Below are 19,916 nucleotides of genomic sequence, written 5' to 3'. Positions count from 1 at the left end.
GGTCGTTGCCTGCAATCCATGCAGGCTCCCCGCTGGTGCCCAAGGCCAGGAAAGCCTCCACCCGAGGCTTTCCCGGCCTTGGGCTCCGCTGCACCCCAACGTCCCTGCGATGGTTTCCTGGTGGGCGTGGCTGGTGGGTGTAGCGAAGGTACGGTCAATTTGCATATTACTCTATTATTAGGTAGGATAACAGGGTCTCAGTGATACATTGTGTGCTCAGGAGAGCACAAACCACACTTAGCCTCCATTGCATTTCTTTTTCTCAGCCAGTCAGTGGTGAGTCGGGGCATGTCACTGACTGGCTGTCTCCAGCACCCTGGTCCTCACTGTTGGGATTTCGGGGATGCTGTGTCATCCAAACCTGACTACAGAATGGAAGAAACTAGCACAGGGTGGGTTCTCAGGACCCCTAGCCCTGTCGTGAGAGGTCTCAGGCCTGCATCCCTCTGCCTGGGGACACAGAGAAGTGGGTCCTGGAGGTGAGCAGACCAGAGACTGGGAGGCCAGGGAACCATTGATTGAGTGCCCTCTGAGGCCAAGAGGCCGAGTACGGCCAAAGCTTCACCCAGTCTCAGAGGCCTCTCCTCCCCTCCCCCAAACCCCCAGCATGGACACAGCTGAGGCAGTTGTACAGAAATAGTGCCTTTTATTTCCTCAAGCTCAGGCATAAGCTCCAGGGCAGGGGGGACCTCCTCGCCTAGGAGGGTATCAGGCCCTGCTCAGTGGGCAGCTCTGGGTCTTTCTCCTCGCTGACTCCGAGGGGCTTTGGATTGGCCTGTGGGAGGTCAGGGTCTGAGATGGAAGTTTCCTCGAATCCGTGTACCCACACCCTCCCTGGGGCCTGCCTCCCACCACTGACAGCCTCTAGACTTTGCCTTGGCTGTGCCCCTGTGGGAATGCCCTTCCTTGAAGATCATCCTCTGAGGACCCCCCCGGAACCTCTCCTTGCCTTCCCGCCCCCCAGTTCCTTTCATGAGCTGTCACTTGATTCCAGGGCTCACAGCTTCTTCTGGGCTGGTCCCATCCTCTTGTTTGCTCTGGGCTTGAGCAGTGACCTGCACACCGAGCTTTTCCAGTTCCTCCTTCAGCCTGGACATAAAGGGTTGGATAAGAGAGGGGGAGGGGGAAGGGAGGAGGGGAAAAGAGAGCTGGAGAGGGCAGGAGACAGAGGCAGGAGAGGGACTCCCTGAGCCAGCCTCCCCTTACAGACAGGGAGAGGGGCTCCATGCCCACCTCTGCCTCCTCTGCTGCAGCTGCTGGCACTCCTCCTGCAGCTGCTCGTGGCGCTGGGCAGTGCCCTCCAGGAGCTCCTGGGCCTTTCTGGTCTCCTCCTCAAACAGATGCCTGAGGGTGGGGCCATCAGTGCTGGTAGCTCCCTCCCTCTGCCCTTCCCCCACGCTGGCCCTGTCTTACACTGCAGCTGCTGCCTCCTTGCTGCGGAGGAAGAGCCCCTCGGTGATGGCAGAGCAGCCCTTGGTACCAAACTGGGAGCACAGGCGATTCTTCACATCCTCCAGCTTTGCTTCTACCAGCTTCTCTGCAGCAGGAAGGGACAGATGAGCAGGCAGATGAGCAGGGCAGGGCAGGGCTGGGCGCCCCCATTCTCACCTTCCTTGAGCAGTTGCTCCTTGCTGCTGTCCAGGGCACCAATCTCCTGGGCCAGCTGCTCTGGACGCTGAGGGGGAGAAAGGAGGCCCATGTTTATCTCCCCCCTCCTCCCCATTTGCCTCCGAGAAGCCTACTTGCATCTGTCTTCACTCAGCATGCCTCAGCTCCTACCACGCGGGTCCCCCAGCATGCCAGGCCGGTGCAGCCCCAGGGCCTCTGCCTGGAACGGTTCTCCCCGCTGCCTCCGGTGCTGTGCTGCAGAGGCTCGGGAGGCTGTCGTCTGGAGAATCGGGACCAGCCCAGCCCTGTTGCTCTTCCTCATCCCTCTGCGTGGCCCCCTCATTGAGCCCGTCCATCCTGACCTTCATTCTCTCTGCCTAGTTTCTGGTTTGGAGCTGGGATCCCTTGGTGGCAAACACTGGCCCCACCCCCTACCTGTGATGTCCCCAAACATATCTGTGGATCTCTTTGATGGATGACCCCTCCTTAGTTCATCAGGATTCCTCCTGACCACTGAAGGGCCCTGAGAAGGCAGCAGGGATGGGTGGGCAGGACCAGCGAAGAGGATAAAACTGGGTGGCAGTGAGGGTGGTGATGAGGGTCTGACTGGAGGGGATTTTGATGTATGGCCGTCACGACTTGCTCAGGCACTGGGTGTGGCGGGTGAGAGGAATGAAGCCTGGAGGGTGACTCTGAATTTTGGCCTGGTTCTGCCAAGGAAGATGGGGGAAATGGGAGGAATGGCTTTGAGTGACTCACGTGGAATTCCCAGAGGTCCTTGTGCTGGCTCATCAGTTCTTCCAACTGTTCTTCGAAATCCAATCTGGGGGCCAACCACATTGGATGAGGGGGTCCTGGGTTGAGACACCCACATCCTGGCCCAGGCTAAGGGTCTCCATGTACAGTCCTGGGGTGGGGGGCTTGCCCATACTCTTTGCTCTTCTGGGGAAACTTCACCACCTTGATCCTCTGAGCCTTAGCCTGGCCAGTTCCTCTTTTAACCCCCCTCCCTGATATCATCCCCATCTACAACCCACTCCAGCCCCCGAAGGCCTCGGGCGCTGGGCTTTACCTCAGCTGCCTCTGTTTGCTCTTCTCTTCCTCAATCTGGAAGTTGAGGGCACAGATTCGCTCCTTGCACTCTTCTAGCAGGGTTTGCTTCCTGGAAGAGGCAAGACAGCCCTGTCATGCTCTCCCAATGTCTCTCCAGGAAGGGGCTGGGGTGGGGCTTGTGCCTCCTTCTCCTGAGGTCTGGTCTAGCCCTCTAGGTGGAGTCCTTCTCTATAACTTCGTGGGGGGACATGAGCACAAGCCCCCTGGAAATATCTTGGTGAGGATTAGGGAGATCAACATGGACATGGTCAAGTGCAGAAGCACACACACATTAATCTCATCTGAATTTCCCAAACAATCTGAGGATGCCAGGGCTTGGTGCCTCTGGTCACAAAATGAGCCGAATAAGTGTTCAGGAGGTGGAGAGATGGATACACAAATAGTCATGTGGATGAAGAATAATGGATGATTGATGAGAGGCTGAGTGGACAGACAGTTGAAGGGACAGATAGGCAGGTGAGTGAATAGACAGCCATGGAGCCTGTGGAAAGAGTAAAAGGCTTAGAATAAAAACCAGCTATAAGAATTTAATTGGTATTCTAGCAAAAAGAACGATTACCGACAGTGAGTGAGAACACCCATAACATGCCTGCCTACTGCGAGAGCTGAGGTGAGAAGACACTCATTTGGCCTTTCCATGTGACAGGAGAGAAGGAGAGCTGTGTCTAAGACATTCCCCTCACTTTCTTCACCAGAATGAAGGGCAGGGCAGAGTGAGGCCCAGGTGAGCGCTTACCTCTGTGCCTCACTTTCCTTTTCCTGGCAATGGAGCCGGAGGATCCTCAGCGTCTCTGCAGGGAGAGGAACCGCCAAGGCATCAGGTTTGTGTAGAGGTAATAGGGTTATATCATGTGGAGGCTCGTGGACACGGGGTGGGACTCTGTCATTTGCTGCAAATCGGGTGGAAGCCCAGGAGGGACGCCAGCTGATTCAAAGGCTCAGGTGCCCTGCAGGGAGTGAGCTTCCTCAGGGCACAAAGGCAGAAGCCTGGGGGCAGAGTAGCTGTCATTACCTTGCTTTTTACTCAAGATCTCTTTCAGGCGCACTTTCTCTCCACTCACTGGAAAACACAGTAACAGGTTCAGGTATCAGTGCACATCCAGGCACCAAGGACCACCCACTGTACCCTCAGACACAGGCAGTTTGGTACAGCACTCCTCCGAAAAACAAATGTGGACCTCTCACGGCAAACCCCCTCCCCTCTTGGGGCCACACTCCCTGTGAGCACCAAAGGGCTCTGATGTTGATAAAGGGTGACGGGAGGACCCTGTGGAATGAGGTGTGTTTATATGGAGGGGAGAGAAAAAGGAAACACGTCATATGAAATGGGTCAAGACTGTGAGGAAACACGTCAAGCAGGAAGGGGCATGTAATCAGGTGGTGCAGGGTGCTGTCTTTGGATGGGATGATGGGGGAGAGTCTCTTTGAGAATGGAATATCTGAGCTAGAGCTGAATGATGATGTAAAGCAATGGGAACTGATATTATCGGGGCGGGGGGCGGGGGGGGGGAACAGCCTAGCAAAGGCCCTGAGGTGGAAGTATGCTTGGAGGGTGTTTTGGGAGTACTCTACCCACAGTAGGCAAGGGGGAGTTTGGCAGGCTACGACCTGAGGCTGAAGAGGGGGCAGGGGCCCTTGGCCACAGTACACATGCTCAGTGTCTGGAATACTGGGCTCAGGGAGACATGACATTGGGGTCCTCTGAGTGAACCTTGGCACACTTACATGAGTCCAGGTCCTTCTGCAGGGTCTCCCAGACAGTCCGGGCCTCTCCCAGCTCCTCGCTGGCTTTCTTTTTTGCTGTGCCAAAGAGCAGAAGGTCAGGCATTGTCAGTGCAGCCTCCAGCTACACCATTCCTTGCAAACAGTGACATTTCACATTTGTCTTCAAGCAAACCCAGGAAGGCCCAGATTTTATTGAGCAGAAAATGAGGCTTCCAGAGGCTTTTCTGTTGGGCTCTGTCTGCAGCAGGGCCAGGATAATGGACCCAGGACTCTAACAGCTGCATTTGGATGGACCCGTGCTTGTTTAATGCTCTGCAGTTGCTGTTGTGAAATACTTAGTAATGTCCTGCATTTTCATCGGGCCCTGCAAATCATCTGGCTGCTCTTGGCTGACAAGCTAAAATTCCTGAGCTCACCTTGTTGGACCTCATTAATCCGGTTAATCAGGACCTCCACCCTGGGCTCTAGGCTTCCCGCTGCAGGAAGGAAAGGAGGTTGAGTGAAGATGACAGGGCAGGCAGAGGCACATGGGGACCCTCCAGGGGCTCACATTCAAGGTAGGGGAGACGAGGAAGAGATAGACGAAGTTACTGGCTCGGACTGTGGTAACTGCAGTCAAGAGAAATAGAGGGGCTAGGGATCAAAGACTGAAAGAGTGGGACATGCTTCTTCAGATTTGGGAAGGCCTCTTGAAGGCCCCAAATCAAGTGAGGGGGCAGGCCCTGCACTCCTTGGGTGGGAATGGGAGGCAGGCAGTCAGAGGTCTGCCCTGAGATGGCAACATGGCTGGGAGGGGCCTGGTGAGCAAGCAGAGAGTAGCAGAGGTGAGGTGGAGGGAAGGGAGGTGAAGGTGAAAACATGGGTCTAACTTTAATCCCTTTTATGCAGTGACAATCAAGTGGGTAGTCAGCAAGGGGGTTGCAACTGGGTTTTGTGAAAATGTTTTGCCTGCTATCCCCTTATACTTTAATTTTGGATCATGGGTCTATACTTTTATTTTCAAGAATTAAGTTTTAGAAGTAAGAGTGAATGAATTAATTTCCAAAGGCTGTGAACTGTGGGGCCTGTAGTTGAATCCACTTCTGTTTGAGCCTCAGTTATAACGGAGACATATGACCTTTCTCTAACTTCTTCACCATATCCATCAAGTTTTCAATCTTCTGTGAGGACTTGGCCTGCCCTGTGGAGACAAAACAAAACATTTCAGAATCCTGTAGGGGTGAGAGGGTTGAGGAAGGATCCGACAACCTTGGGCTGGGACTGAGGTGGGCTGAGGGCAGACCTCCCGTCAGAGAGGTGCCCCGGCTCCGTGTCTTGCGGTGGAAACGGCACGAGAGATAAATTGAGTCCCTTCGTGATCAGCTTTTACTAAAGGGTAAATGACACCGCTGACCCCCCTTTACTAAAACTCAGGGTGCAGGAAGGGATGCACTCTCACTGCTGCTACTGCTCAGGGCTGGGTCGATGCTCCTGGTGTAACAGTGAAAGAAAAGAAAGGAGGGAGAGAAGAAACTGGGAACAAGGAGTCAGAAATCACTGCAACTGGCAGACAGCATAATCAACTAGAGTGCTGGAGATCTTATTTTTAAAACCCCACAAGAAATAGGAAGAACATTTAATAAGATGTCTCATTTAAGCATATATAAATATAAAGAGCTTCCCTGTATACAATCAATTGTTATTCTGAAGCCTCTAAGTAAAGTATTTCATGTTGACTTGTTTATAACCAGTATAGGCACGTACGTTTTTCACTCCCTAATAAAGTAGTAGATCTAGGCAATTATTACTAAAGGCATTAACAGCATAATAAAGATAACCGGACATCATGAGACACTTAAGTAAAAATACAAGGTAGGATTCTTGACCAAAAATGACTCATGCTTATTAAGCCTCTCAATTTAAATATCAAGTCAGAGGAAACAGAGACAGGGGAACATGTTAAATGGCTCGTGAGTATGAAATGAGCAACATTCCGATTGGAAGCTCCACGGGAAAAGCAACCCAGTTTCTTTAACAAATAAATTTTGGGGAAAAGGGAAAAAGGAAGACCCTTACAGACTAAAAGGGATTAAAGAGACATGTTAACCAATTTCAGTAAACAAACTACATTTAGATCTTGATTCAAACAAATGCACTTTGAAAAATATTGATGACACAATCAGGGAAATTTGAAAATTGACCAGATACGTTGATGAAACAAAAGAATTATTGTATCTCTTACTATTTCAGATGTCACAATGATATTGTGTTGAGCTTTCTGAAAAGAGTGCTCATCCTTTAGAGAACTTTTAGAGATGTACATGGCAATATCTATGGATTACGTGCTTTGATGCCTGGAATGCTGTGATGTGAAACAGTGGAGTGGGTGAGGAGAAAAGAGCAAACCAGACTGCCCAGAGCTGATCATTGTTAAAGCTGAAAGACGGGCTGGTAGGGTAATTATACTTGGTTCTCGACCTTTGTATATGTTGAAGTTTTTTCATAATAAAAATTTTGAAAATCAACCAACCAACTAATCAATCAATATAGAGAAGCTCAACAACCATTTTTACATGAGAGTGGAGAAAAGAATAGTTAACCAAAAATTACACAAATGGCCAAGAAACATTTGGAAAGATGCACACCCTCAAATCATAATGAAAGAGATGAAAATAACGCCTTGTGTCCTGGAGGTGGGTAAAGATGAGGAAGTGTGACAGCACGTGTTTGGGATGACATGGGCCACAGGCCCTTACACACACGGACAGACTGGAGACCGATGCGACCTCTAGCAACTATGGGCTGCAGCAGCATTTTGAAGACAATCCCACTTTGGGGAATTTATCCATCAGATATACTCAGATAAATATTCAAAAGGGCATGTGAGATGACACTGAAGCAATGTCTGTTGATGTCAAAGCAGGAAACCACTTGAAAGTCCACCCATGGAGAACTTAGGCTTCATCCCCACAACAGGGCTCTGTGCAGCCGTCAGTCCCCAAATACGGGTACCGCGTCTACATAATCTCTGGCTGGAAGGACAGGAAAGGGTGTTTACTGTTCACCTACACTTCTGCATATAGTTATATTAAGTTAATAAATTTCCCCGTGACCCCCAAATGACTTTTTTAAAAATATATATTTTTATTGATTTCAGAGAGGAAGGAAGAGGGAGAGATAGAAACATCAATGATGAGAGGGAATGATTGATCGACTGCCTCCTGAACGCCCCATACTGGGGATCGAGCCCGCAACCCTGGCATGTGCCCTTGACTGGAATCGAACCCAGGACCCTTCAGTCCGCAGGCTGACGCTCTATCCACTGAGCCAAACCAGCTGGGGCCTAAAATGACTTTCACAATTTGCCCAAGCAATCCTTCTTTTCGGGCCTTATCCATACTGATTTCATTCTCCAGCGCTTGTCCTAGGAAGGGCAGAATGGGGAAGCAGCAAATAGCTGTCGAATGAGCCAACGACTATCTCACAAAACAGCCTGTGTAGTGTGAGTCCCCTATTTTTGACTTTTTATTTTAAAATAATTCCAAAATTACTTAAAGGTGGTAAAAACAGAACCCACAGCTCCTGCATGCCCTTTCCCAGGTGCCCCATCTGTTGAAGCCGAGCTGCAGACGCAACGCTTCGTTACCCAGCACACCCTGCGGGGTCGTCGGAGGTCAAGGACACTCGCCCTGCAGTGACCGACATTAACATCTGACCCTCGAACGACGGTTAAGAAATGTCCCCAAGTAGTAACTACACAGACCCCGCAGAAAATCAAGCAATAGGATTAAAAATGTGCCCTCATTTGTGTGTTCCCTTCAGAAGCCAAACCCCTTCTCCGCAGTCAGACGGCCTCCTGTGCACCCCGCGCAGATGATAAGCTTTTCCCGCCGATGCTAGGCCGCGGAGGCCCGACCTGCGGAGGCCCGACCTGCGGATACGGAAGGGAAGCCACCTGCGCTCCCGCCCGCCTCAACGTAGGCCCGCACCCCGCACCCCGCACCCCCATAACTACCTTCGGCCTTCCCAGCCTGGTCCATCGTCCCTGTCCCCGTGGACTCAGACCTCGAAGGCCCTGGCCGCCCAGCCATTTCCTCTCAGCTCGTGGGCGCCTGGTTGGCACCTCCGCTGCGATTGGACGACACCCGCGAGGGGGCGGGGCGTCTGTAGCACGCCTGCGCAATGCGCTTCACACCACCTTCCGGAAGAGCTACAGCAGGATAACGGTTCTGGGCAAACGCCAGTGAAAGTCCTTAAAGGTGGAAGAGGGGCGGGCCGGCGGGCAGACTTCCGGGCTGCCCAGTGGCCAGTATGAGGAATCTGATCTGCGCATGTGCAGAGGCCTCCCGCGCGTGCGCCCCTCTGGACGTCGCTGGCGTTGCAGCACGTGCTCCTGTGCAGTCCATCCGGAAGGAGCTAGAGCCCCATCTCTGCGATGCTCCTCACAGCGCACACCAGAGCTTTACCGTGTCACCGAAGACTCCGCTCCGGCATCTGGAGCGAGGCAGACTGTGTCGGCTCCACGGGAATAGCCTTGGCTGCACGTCTAGGTAGGATGCGGGGGAGAGCGCCAGGGTGGAGCATGACCCTCCCTCCTAGCTTGATCCCACGGCTGGCCCTGCTACCTGTGGACCGAGAGGGGCAGAAAGTGGGGCCGAGGGGGTAAACACGATAGGAAATGAGGCCAGGTGAGCAAATGAGCCTGATAGAGTCTCAACCCTGTGGGGATAATAGAACCTTTCTTCTCGAGGCTGGGGGCGGGGCAGGGGGAAGCGGTTTGTAGTTCTTGGGAAACAACAGGATGAGGTCCCTAATTTAAAAAGGTCAAACTGGCCCTGACCAGTTTGGCTCAGTGGATAGAGCGTCGGCCTGTGGACTGAAGGGTCCCAGGTTCGATTCCGGTCAAGGGCATGTACCTTGGTTGTGGGCACATCCCCAGTAGGAAGTGTGCAGGAGGCAACTGAATCGATATTTCTCTCTCACCGATGTTTCTAACTCTCTATCCCTTCTTCTCCCTTCCTCTCTGTAAAAAAAAAAAAAAAAAAAAATCAATAAAATATATTAAAATAAATAAATAAAAAGGTCAAACTGGTCACAGTGTGGCGGTTGGACTGGACGAGGGAGGCGCAGTGAGTACACTGGTGAGAGGTGGAGCTGGCCTGAGCTGAGGCAGGGACCATGGGTTTGGAGAGGACGGGGGTGTGAAGACCTGAGAGGCAGTGGCTGACAATGTCCTGAAGATAAAGCCAGCCCGGTGTAGCAGCTGGTCCCTAGGGGGACTTGGCTGTTCGGACATGAATAGAAGAGCTCGTCCTGCTGAAAGGAGACTAGTTGCTATTCTCTTGATTTATCCCGCACAGAGGGTAGGAAAGACTAAGAAGACTGAGAGTGGGTGGGGACACATGTTGGGCAGGAGCTGACACGCACCACTTCACCGAGTCCTTCCAGCCACCCGGAGAGGGAGCGGTTATCCCCATCTGACAGACGAGGAGACTGAGTTTACATTTATTTGCCTGAAGTCACACAGCCAGTAAGTGATGGGGCCAGAAGTCAGTTCTGCACCTGTCATCCTAGACTCCATTCTGAGCCTCTAGGCAGCTCTTGTCAGGTGAGGCCTCAGAGGAAGGTCACGTGGGCAGAAGCAGACCTGTGCTCTGGACTGAAGAACAGATTTTAAACGGCTGGAGGGCAGGCAGGGTGTAGAAGTGGGGAAGCCCCTGTCATAGGCCTCTGGTGCTGGTTGTGCTCCTGTAAAGGACCAGGGCACCTCCTCCTCCCTCCCTCCCTTCCTCCCTGTCCTCTTCCCCAGCTGCCTGCTCAAGTCCTACCCCAGACACCAGCTGGGGTGAGTGTATGGCAAGGTGGAACATTCCATAATGTGCAGATTTTCTTCAAATAGAATGACCAAGATTCAACCCAAAGCTGCAAGGACTGAGATTCCTCCATTTGTCCAGGATACTGTGTGTGCTCACTCTTCTGGCCCATCTTGGCCCATTTAAGGCCTCAGTTATGTTAGAATCAGTCTTCAGCTTAAAAACGTAAAATGGAGATAACACATGCCCCTGCCTCATCTACCAAGTGGGGGCATTAGGTCAGAGGAGTATGTGAGGGTCCTAAAATAGGAATTATATCAAAGTGAGCTTATTACCAGGGCTCTGTGTCCTCATTGTAATGCAGAGTGGGCAGAGCCCTCGAGGCAGGAAAATGCTCTTTTCTTCCAGCTTGTGGGCACCTTGGGAGGAACTCCCGAGTGAAGGTCACCAGGAAGAGGTTTTCTCTGCTGCCCGCTGGTTCCGCCTTGAAAACAACCAGACATGCTATCCTCTGCTGCCATCTCCTGTGCATCTTGGAAATAACACCTGAGTAGAGATCCCCAGGAAAGTTCTCTGCGGTCTCCGAGGTGCATGTTGAGAACACCTTAGAGGAGATTACCAGGAAAAGCTGGTTCAGAGGCAGGGCTAGGGCCTGAGGCCCCGAGGCTAGGTTCGAGGCTCCGAGGCTAGCATCAGTCTTTAATGATGTCACGCTGCACACTGACAAGTCACAGGCTTTGGTCTTGTGTTGGCAGTGGCAGCTTACAATGAGTCTAAAGGTCTGAGACCACACTGGCCTGCAGGGAATGGACACTCATTCCACACCCCCCTCCCCATTCCTTCTGAATTCCATCATTGACCTGTCCCGGGAGCAGCAGCTGCCGGTGACTGGTTTCATTTGAGTGTACGCTAACTTAAAACGGAATTATAAAGACATATTTACAGACACTCCACAGTGCTCCTATAGTCAGGAGCAAAGACCTTTTATTTTATTTTTATTAATCCTCAGCCGAGGATATTTTTTTCATTGATTTTTAGAGAGTGGAAGGGAGGTGGAGTGACAGAGAGAGAGAAACATCGATGTGAGAGACACATCGATTGGTTGCCTTTCACATGTGGGATCAAGCCTGCAACCAAGGAATGTACTCTTGACTGGAATCGAACCCAGACCTTTCAGTCCAAGGGCCAGCACTCTATCCACTGAGCCAAATCAGCTAGGACAAAGACCTTTTTATAAAAAGGGATTATATCTAGGGCTGTGTAGAATTCAAAATGATCAGATCCCTTTGAAAGAGTCCAGAGTTCATGAAATGAAAAATGACCCATTGGGAAGCCACAGTGTGCCAAAGATTGCCTTCCAGGAATAGTCCATGGAGATCCTCCCCTGAGACCTCCCCTAATTTCCCCGCCTTTAGAGAGCAGATAAAAACCCTTAGGACAGAGGACCCAACCTCTGCCTCTCTCTCTCCCTCACCCTCTCTCTCCTATGCCTTTCCCCCTCTCTTTCCCCCAGGCACCAATATCCCTGCTTTCTTTCTCCTAAGTTCCAAGGGCCCTTCATTTGCCTCTCTAACTTGTTTCCTGAGCCCACACAGCCCGGTTGTCTCACTTTTTCTATCTCTGTGACTTTCTAAATAAATTTTTGTTTGTCTTGTCTCTGAACTCTTTCTTAGCCCCAGAACTCAAGCACTGAGGTTGCTGAATCAAGGTTCAGTCATTGGTAACATTCTGGTGCCGATTCACCGCTAGGAGATCAAGGCTAGATGCTGCAGGGCCTTAAAGTTAAGAGGAAAAGGAAATCAGAAGGGTGTAAAGGAGGGTGGAGAAATAATATTGCTCTGTAGAAAGTCCACTCTGACTTCAGTGTAATAAAACCGATAAGGATGGGCAAGCCCGGGAACAGGACGAGCAGCTGGCAGGCTGCGGCAGTGAGCCAGCTGAACAATGACAGTGGCTAAAATTAGAGTGACTGCAGTAGGAATGAACAGAAACAGGAGTAATTCTCAGGAAAGATGTTCGACTGAACAGATATATCTTCATTTTCTTCCTCCTGAAACTGTTAAAAACACACATGGGATTGTTTGTTTTTAAGCATAAATCCATAAGGATGAGGGGAATGCTACAGCAAGAACATTTTGGAAGGCACCAAAAAAAAAAAAATGAACAAGATTTAGAAAACCAGTAACGAGGATAACTCAAAGGCAATTTTATTGGCACCATAAAACTCACCAAGAGGTTTAGGATCTGATTACCTCAGGCACCTCTGGAAGTGGCAGTGAAGGGGCAGAGAGAAGTCCTATAATTAGGATTGGTTAAAACTGCTTAAGAACCAGTTAAGTCCCCTCCTTGACTTGAGTTACTGGAATACTACCCATCCCCCTTCTTGGAAAAAAGACTATAAGACAAAAGGAAGATTATGCAAAAAATGTACATACTGAATAATAAAACAACTTATCTCACAACCCAGCCCAATATCTCTACTCGGCTCCAAGAACACTAGCTGCCCAGACTTCAGCCTCTAGGCAGGAGGGTATTAGGAGAATCTTCTTTGGGTCGTGGGAACAAAAGACCTAGAGATACTGAAATCAGGGTTTCCCAATAAGATGACCCAGCCAGATCCACCCACAACATGCCCAGAACACACCTTCCACTTGCCCAAGTACTTCTTCAGCACTTGCTTTGGATCTTCTGGGCTCACCTCAGCTCGAAATGAACCCCGAACCCCGACTGTCCTGCTGGGTCGCCCCTGCACTTGCATTTGCACTGCTCCTGCAAATGTAGAGTACAAATGCATCTCCTGCGAGAAGAGCCGCTGCTCCTGCTGATCCACGTGTTGTACCACGTGCGCCCAGGGCTGTGTCTGCAGAAAGGCATCAGACAAGTGCAGCTGCTGAGCCTGATGTTGGAAAAGCCGGTTCCCACAGGGAAAAACCTGTATTTTTAATTGTTTCCTATGACCCTGACTTTGGCTGGTACATTCCTGTTTCTATGAAATCTTTCTGACAATACACTCATATAGACTAAACAAACAATAACAGCAACAAAACCCCACCAGGGCCTGTTTAAATGCTCTGAGCTCCCAATCAACTTTTTAGTCCCCACACTTTAAAAAAGATCTTTTAACATGAAAAAGAGCAAAACAAGACACACACAAAGGAACAGGAAGTAGCAACTTAGAAGAAACAGCAGCCCACTCCAGAAAGCAAAACAACAAAATATCTATAGTCCAGCTGGTGTGGCTCAGTGATTAAGTGTGGACCTATGAACCAGGAGGTCACGGTTTGATTCCCAGTCAAGGTATATGCCCGGGTTTCGGGCTCGATCCCTAGTGTGGAACATGCAGGAAGCAACTGATCAATAATTCTCTCTCATCATTGATGTTTCTATTTCTCTCTCTCTCTCACTTCCTCTCTGAAATCAACAAAAATATATTTTAAAAATATCTTATCTATGAGCCCTAACCGGTTTGGCTCAGTGGATAGAGCGTTGGCCTGCGGACTCAAAGGTCACAGGTTTGATTCCGGTCAAGGGCATGTACCTTGGTTGTGGGCACATCCCCAGTAGGGAGGTGTGCAGGAGGCAGCTGATCGATGTTTCTCTCTCATCGATGTTTCTGACTCTCTATCCCTCTCCCTTCCTCTCTGTAAAAAATCAAAATATATTTTTAAAAATCAGTGAATTATATCTTCAGAGGGATAAAAGGATCAACAACCAAGGATAGTATCAGGTGCATTTAAAAAGAAAAGAAATTCAAGAAACAAAAAAGAAAGTCAATAACCCTTGGAGTGAAGAGAGGCCCCACTGTAGACTGTTGTATGACAACAACAGTGTTGTGTTATCGGAGGTCATGTTGATTAGCTGAAGAGAATTAAGAGAATAAGATTTTTAAAAAGAAAAAGTAAAAAACAAACAAAAGTCACTAGAGGAAAAATAAATGTAAGAAAATTTCCAAAAAGTAAAGCAAAAAAAAAGACAAACATGGAAGCTAAGAGACAAACATAAGAAAATTAGTGCTAGGCCAGAAAATCCTATATCTGAATATTAAGAGTTCTGCTAAGAATAGGCACAGAGAAAATGCAGGCGAAGGGATCATCAAGGGGGAAAAAAATTATTCCCAGAAATGAAGGATACAAGTTTTCAGATTCAGAGTTGAGTTCCCAGCACAGTTGGTGAAAACAGACACACACCAGAGTGTTAGGAATATAGGGCAATATAACCTTAATGGCCTTTTGTAAGCTTCCCACCACAGGAGGACAAAGACCAGAAAAACTTGCTGGACACCAGGAATCAGACCAGAAAGAAATTGTCCTAAAGACATCTGATTGCACACCCGCAGTCCATCTGCATTCTAAGCCCACTAACTCGGCCTCCAGACCCACTGATGACAAGAGCTTCCCGCCAGTGACTACATATATGGACGAAACTCCAGCTTCTGGATGCTGCCATCATCTACCCAATGTCTCCTGGTGGGGCAGCCCTTCCCTTCGGATACTCCACGCCCCATCCCCTTTCCTTAAATAAATTCAGTTTTCTTTCAACTCTGTCAGAGATGGCTATTTAGCTTGCCTACACACACCGACTTTAATATTTCACAGAGCATGGAGACAAGATCCCTAAATGTTCCAAAAGGAGAAAAGCAGGTCAGAGGGAAAGGAATTCAGCTCCAAAACTATTTACCTCCCCAACATACTGTCTAAGAAAGCAATGGAGATGATCCAGCCCAATGAAGGAATAAGCTCAGAGTTCTTCCTCTGTGGGGTACAGAAAACATGATACTGTTGAAGAAAAAGAAACTGGCCCAAGGTGGAGCCCCTAGAACAGCAAATCAAGACTGACTTGCAGTTTCAGCTCCTCCCAGGAATGTGGCCTTAAACCAATCAGTCTGGAATTTCCTGATCAACTCTAGTGAGGTAATCTGCTTGATAAGAGCCTTCAGCCCGTTCCCAAAAGATAGGTGACTTTGCCTGAAACAGTCCTTATTCTTTTGCTAATAACTTCCTTGTCCTGTCTTCCTGCCTATAAAAGCCTCACATTGTGTACAGATTCATGCACATTGGAAGGAAGTTAATTAGGAGAAATATTTTAGAGGCTGGAGATTGGCCAGCCGGGGAGGGACCGCTGAAGGTTGGCTCCAGGGCATGTCTGGCCCATCTCACTCAGTCCCCATCAGCCGGAGCTAACCTACCAGTCAGAGCATCTTCCCCCTGCATGTCATAGCGACTGGTTGACCTGGTCAGACACTTAGCATATTAGGCTTTTATATATATAGATTGTTAGTACACATCATATGTACCAGCAAGTTGGTCAGTCAGGTGGTCAGATGGGATGTACAGTCGTCACTTAGCCTTTTATATATATAAAAGTGGCCGGGTGCATGAAATTCATGCACATTAAAAGGGAATTAATTAGAGGAAATATTTTAATATTGCTATTTGCCCTTTCTCTATAATAGAAGTGTCAGAGATGAAAGAAAATTAGTAAGTACAATCAAAAAAGAATTCAGAGCCAAGGAACTCAAATTATAAGAGAAAGTTTATTTAGAAAGTCACAGCAGTAAAAATTAATTAATTAATTAATTAAAGAAATAATAAAAGACAAGTGAGCCAGCTGGGCTGCATGGGCTCAGGAACTAAGTTACAGAAGCAAAAGAAGGGCCCTTGTTGCTTAGGAAAAAGAAAGGCAGAAAGATGTGCCTTGGGGAAGGAAAAGGGGAAGATGAGGTTGTGCTCTAGAGAGAAAGAAAGAGCACACACCCGGTCCTTATCCTAAGGGTTTTTATCCCCTCTTTAAAGGCGGGGTCTTACAGGAGATCCTAGGGGAGGATCTCAATAGAATATTCATCAGCGTTTCCAGGTCTACCCTTTCAGGTGTAGTCTCTACTGATTGGTCAGTGCTAAGGGAGGGTTATTAATCATTGCATCTGAACCTGATGTCAACTAAGGTGTCCCTTCATCTGGTTTTGCTGCTTTTCTGGGCCCTGAGCTGAAACACATCTGTGGCCTAAGTGTCATCTCTAGTTTGACCAAAACTCAGACTCTGTACTGAGCAGACCTGAGGCTTTGTTCTTAAGATCACTTGATGTGCAAAAAGAAAAAAAGATTACTTTATGTGGGTCAGAACCTCACTGTCCTGAGGACTTAATGCTTAAGGGAGTGGTCCTACAAGGACTTGTATGGGAGTCCTATGAGGCTATTCCTCAGTCCCCTTATTCCTCCTCTAAGGGGGTCTATCACATGACCAGCAGTATGCTAGGAGAGGCAAGGTCACCCTGGGGGCAAGGTCCCAGCCTAGTTTTTCTGGTTGCTAAGTACCTGGGGCTTTCTGCCCTGGAGACATTCTGTACCTGGCCTATTGTTTCTTCTCTTCTCATGTCTATCTAAATGCCTACTATATCAATTCGGTCCTCAGTTGGTTGAACCTGAGGATGCAAAACCTGGGGATATGAAGGGCCGACTGTATATTCATTGAAAAAAAAAAAAAATCCCAGTATACTAGTAAGTAGACCCAAGTAGTTCTGTTATATTGGAAATCAGCGAGTTGAACAGAGGACGCCTTAATCAGTAAGCCAAATTTGGAGTCTTTATTATGCCGGCGGTCTCAGAGGAGTTACCGCCAAAGTCTGAGCCAAGTGACATGGAGGAAGCTTTTCCTTTATACCCTTCGGTTTCTTTGTCTCCTAAATATGGGGCTTCCGGACCTTTCACAGGCTTTCCAAAGAGCCCCATGTACTGAGATGGGGACAATCTGCTTAGTAGATATTTTGCAGGAAGCTTGTAACCTTGAGCACAGCATAACTCAGATAACCAAAAGATACCTGGCATGGGAGGAACCAGGGACGGACCAGACCCTCAAGTCGGCAGAGCGGCTTGCAAGGCCAGATAATTGAGCTTATTTTCCCTATTATTCGAGCAAGCATGCTTACAGAAGCCAGGAATAGCAGAGTTAATTAACAGAGCAAAGGACCATCAATATTTAGTGGACAATTTTAAACAGCAGTTTTTACAAAAGAGAGGTTACGGGAACAAGATGGAGTGCCTATGCTTCAGTTCAAACCCATATTGTTCAAAGGTCGACTGTAATTTGCATATTACTGGCCATGAAGCTAAAATATGAGACTTCTCCATTTACTATCAGGGACTTGGCAACCCTCTCTGCTAAACAAATGAATGAGTGAGAAAAGTGGTGGTAATGCTCTGGATTTGCAACTCAATTTTGTCAACTCACCCAAACTCACAGGAGCCAGGTGTATAGCCCAATATGCCCATTGGTTAGTTCACGTGAGAAATGCCGATTCCCCCCTTGTCCTGCGGAGGGCTTGAGATCCGAGGTCAGTTCTTTTCCAGCTCCCGCCTTCAGGCTCCCTTCAGACCCCCCTCCTGTTCACTGTCCTGTTTCCAGTGAGGAGACCGGCGTTTGCTCAGGCACATTCCAGGCCTTGGATATTTCCCAAATTCCCTCATTAAAAGATGATCATAGATGTGATCTGTGTGTGCTGACATTAGGAAAAAAAAAAAAAAAAAAAGAGGAGGTGGGCGGGCCCTGAAGGCTGCTGCACCCATTAATTTTGCCCAGAGACGCCTCGGAGGTCTCCGGGTGGTGCCTTGGGGCTGCCGTGGCCGCCGCCCTGAGCGCGCCAGGAATTCATAAGTCGGACCTGGCGGTTCCCTCGTCACGGGCCCGGGGTGTCAGAGAGCAACACTGGCCCAGCCCCCCGGCCGGGACGCCGGCCCCCGCGCCCCCGCCTCCCCGAGGCCGGCCTGCCCGTCCCGCTGCCCGTTTCCAAGATGGCGGCGCGTTGCCGTCACGTCGCGGCCGCGGCCCGCCCCGCCCCCCGGCTAGTCGGCCGCCCCGCCTCCTCGTGCGCGGGACCGCGCAGCGCGCGCCCGCCGCCCCTTCCGCGCGAGCTCCACCCAGGTCGGCAGCAGCGCGGTCGGCGGCGCCTATTTCCCGCCATTGTGCGAAGTGGAGGTTGGGGGCCGTCCGCGCAGCCTTCCCGTGGCCTGCAGCTCCCGGGCTGCCGCCGCCACCGCCGCGGTCCCCTGAGGCCCGGCGGCCCGCGCCACGCGTGTCGCCCTGCGTGGGAGGGCGCGGGTGAGGAGCGGCCGAGCCCCTGAGGAGGCGCCGCGGCGCGGGACGCCGCTCCGAGATGCCGTGCGGGGAGGACTGGCTCAGCCACCCGCTCGGGATCGTGCAGGGCTTCTTCGGTGAGTGGCGGCGCGGGGGCGGGCCGGGCGGCGGCCGAGTTTGCGAGCCGGGGGCCGGGGGCCGGGCCCACGCGGGGCTGCCTCGGGGGCTCGCGCGGCCCAGACGGACCGCCCGGCCTGCGCCGCCGGCGCCGAGACACCCGGTCCCCGAGCCGGGCCGCAGGTGCCTCCCACCTGCCGGATTCGCGGGCCGCCGGCGGCCGAGGTGACGCCGCGAGGAGCGGGCGGCCGGCCGGCCGTGATTGACGGCGGCGCTCCCCTGCCTGCTCCGCCGGCGGCCCGAGCCCCGCGGGCGGGCGGGCGGCCGAGCCCGGAGCGGTCCCGGGACCGTCGGAGGGCCCGCCGGGACGGGGCGAGGGAGAGCGCTTCGCCTTCGGGGAGCTGCGGGGTATTTCAAAACTTCCGGTGTGTCGGAGCGCTGGCTCGCCCGCCGCCGAAGTTGGCACCAACCGCTGGTACACACGCCCTCCCTTTCCGAGATAAGATTTGTTGTAACAGCTTCGTTTTTCTGTCGGGGCGACTTTCAGCCCTGCCCACCGGGCACCTCCTCGGTGCCAGACCTCGCCGGCAATGCCGAGCTGCTCGCACCGGTTCCTGCCCAGAGAGCCGAGGACGCCGCGGGCACACTCGGTCCATTTTAGTTGCAGTTGCTGCTGTTCACGCTGCTTTCCTGCTCAGGGCCCCGGGAGGGTGATTTAAGGTGGTTTTCGGTCCCCTCGGCCTTCGGACCCCCCCCCTGCAGTCAGGCGAGGAGGCGCACGCCATCCGAGACCCCTGAGTTGGATCCCCAGCGCCTGCCCGTCTGGAAGTCACTGGGAGCCGGAGCGTGGCCTTGGCTCCTCGGAGCCTCGTGGGATGTTGGGGAGAACGACCAATCGGGAGCTAACGCCTCCCCGGGGCCCAAAGCTGATGGTGTGAAATGTGTGTGCTTCAGCACTCTATCCGTTTCCCTATAATTTGAACTCGTTTAGTTGCCTGGTTTCGCAGTCTGAAACTAGACGCAGCAAATTAGAAGGAATCCTGGGTAGGCATCTGCGTGGGAACCAGTGAACACTGACAAACCCATAAAGAAGAAATGGAAACTGTATGTGTATGTGTATATATATATATATATATATATATATTTAAAACCACACCCCCCAAAAAGTCACATATCCATCAAGGGTGCTTTGAGGAAGGGGCAAATATCCCTCTACCAAATCCTAGTAATTGATGTTCATAATACAGGAACCCATAATTGATATCCAAAATAATGGCCCCAAAATGTGGAGTGAAGGTTAAATGGCATAGTTGGTTTATCAGGGTGCAGACTCATAGATAACTTTATCTGAAAAAGTCCTTCAAAAGTATAAACTTCTGGTGCCTAATGGGTGCAGTTCCAGTTACTGATCTTTAGAACATTTACTTATGAGAAATACCCCATATCCTAGTTATGCTGAAGAAGTGAGAAGATTTTATATTTGATAGAGATTTG

The 19,916-nt window shown here is 50.7% G+C and overlaps 2 protein-coding genes and 1 long non-coding RNA gene across 6 annotated transcripts in view; 2 read left to right on the top strand and 1 right to left on the bottom strand.

Moving 5' to 3' along the window:
• Positions 1–626: 626 nt before the first annotated feature.
• SYCE1 (synaptonemal complex central element protein 1) lies at positions 627–8,669 on the bottom strand. Of its 2 annotated transcripts, none has more exons than XM_028149624.2 (13): positions 8,441–8,669; positions 5,564–5,626; positions 4,863–4,922; positions 4,447–4,521; positions 3,734–3,781; positions 3,458–3,512; positions 2,681–2,770; positions 2,368–2,431; positions 1,609–1,675; positions 1,414–1,537; positions 1,234–1,344; positions 950–1,089; positions 627–775 (listed from the first exon to the last, which is right to left on the bottom strand). In XM_028149624.2, the coding sequence occupies exons 1-12, from the start codon at positions 8,514–8,516 to the stop codon at positions 981–983; spliced, it is 942 nt and encodes a 313-aa protein (XP_028005425.1). In that variant the 5' UTR covers positions 8,517–8,669; the 3' UTR covers positions 627–775; positions 950–980. The 2 variants fall into 2 exon arrangements, with proteins under 2 accessions (XP_028005425.1, XP_008142650.1); XM_008144428.3 differs by having other exon boundaries at positions 1,002–1,089; positions 8,441–8,664.
• Positions 8,670–8,808: 139 nt separating this feature from the next.
• LOC114232529 (uncharacterized) lies at positions 8,809–14,776 on the top strand. The gene is made up of 2 exons (XR_003618606.2): positions 8,809–8,975; positions 14,475–14,776. It is a non-coding gene; the product is annotated as an uncharacterized LOC114232529 (long non-coding RNA).
• Positions 14,777–18,118: 3,342 nt separating this feature from the next.
• MCMBP (minichromosome maintenance complex binding protein) overlaps positions 18,119–19,916 on the top strand; it is a 31,899-nt gene continuing 30,101 nt past the window's right edge. For all 3 annotated transcript variants that reach the window (XM_054729068.1, XM_054729069.1, XM_054729067.1), the window contains exon 1: positions 18,119–18,442. In XM_054729068.1, coding sequence (XP_054585043.1) covers positions 18,385–18,442 — 58 coding nt within the window. In that variant the 5' untranslated portion in view covers positions 18,119–18,384. The remainder of the gene's footprint in view (positions 18,443–19,916) is intronic.

This window comes from Eptesicus fuscus, chromosome 17 (genome assembly GCF_027574615.1).
Source record: "Eptesicus fuscus isolate TK198812 chromosome 17, DD_ASM_mEF_20220401, whole genome shotgun sequence".
In the NCBI taxonomy this organism is placed as follows: domain Eukaryota; kingdom Metazoa; phylum Chordata; class Mammalia; order Chiroptera; family Vespertilionidae; genus Eptesicus; species Eptesicus fuscus.
The sequence above is the reverse complement of the archived record's forward strand: the minus strand, read 5'-3'. Positions and strand labels throughout refer to the sequence as shown.

What these genes read in the sequence shown, in the direction of transcription:
- SYCE1 (XM_008144428.3), bottom strand. Translation starts at nt 8,516, where the DNA reads ATGGCTGGGCGGCCAGGGCCTTCGAGGTCTGAGTCCACGGGGACAGGG. An exon ending in GGTGAAGAAGTTAGAGAAAG is followed by an intron (nt 4,923 to 5,563) that starts GTCATATGTCTC and finishes TCCTTCCTGCAG; the next exon opens with CGGGAAGCCTAGAGCCCAGG. An exon ending in GCAGAAGGACCTGGACTCAT is followed by an intron (nt 3,782 to 4,446) that starts GTAAGTGTGCCA and finishes TGTGTTTTCCAG; the next exon opens with TGAGTGGAGAGAAAGTGCGC.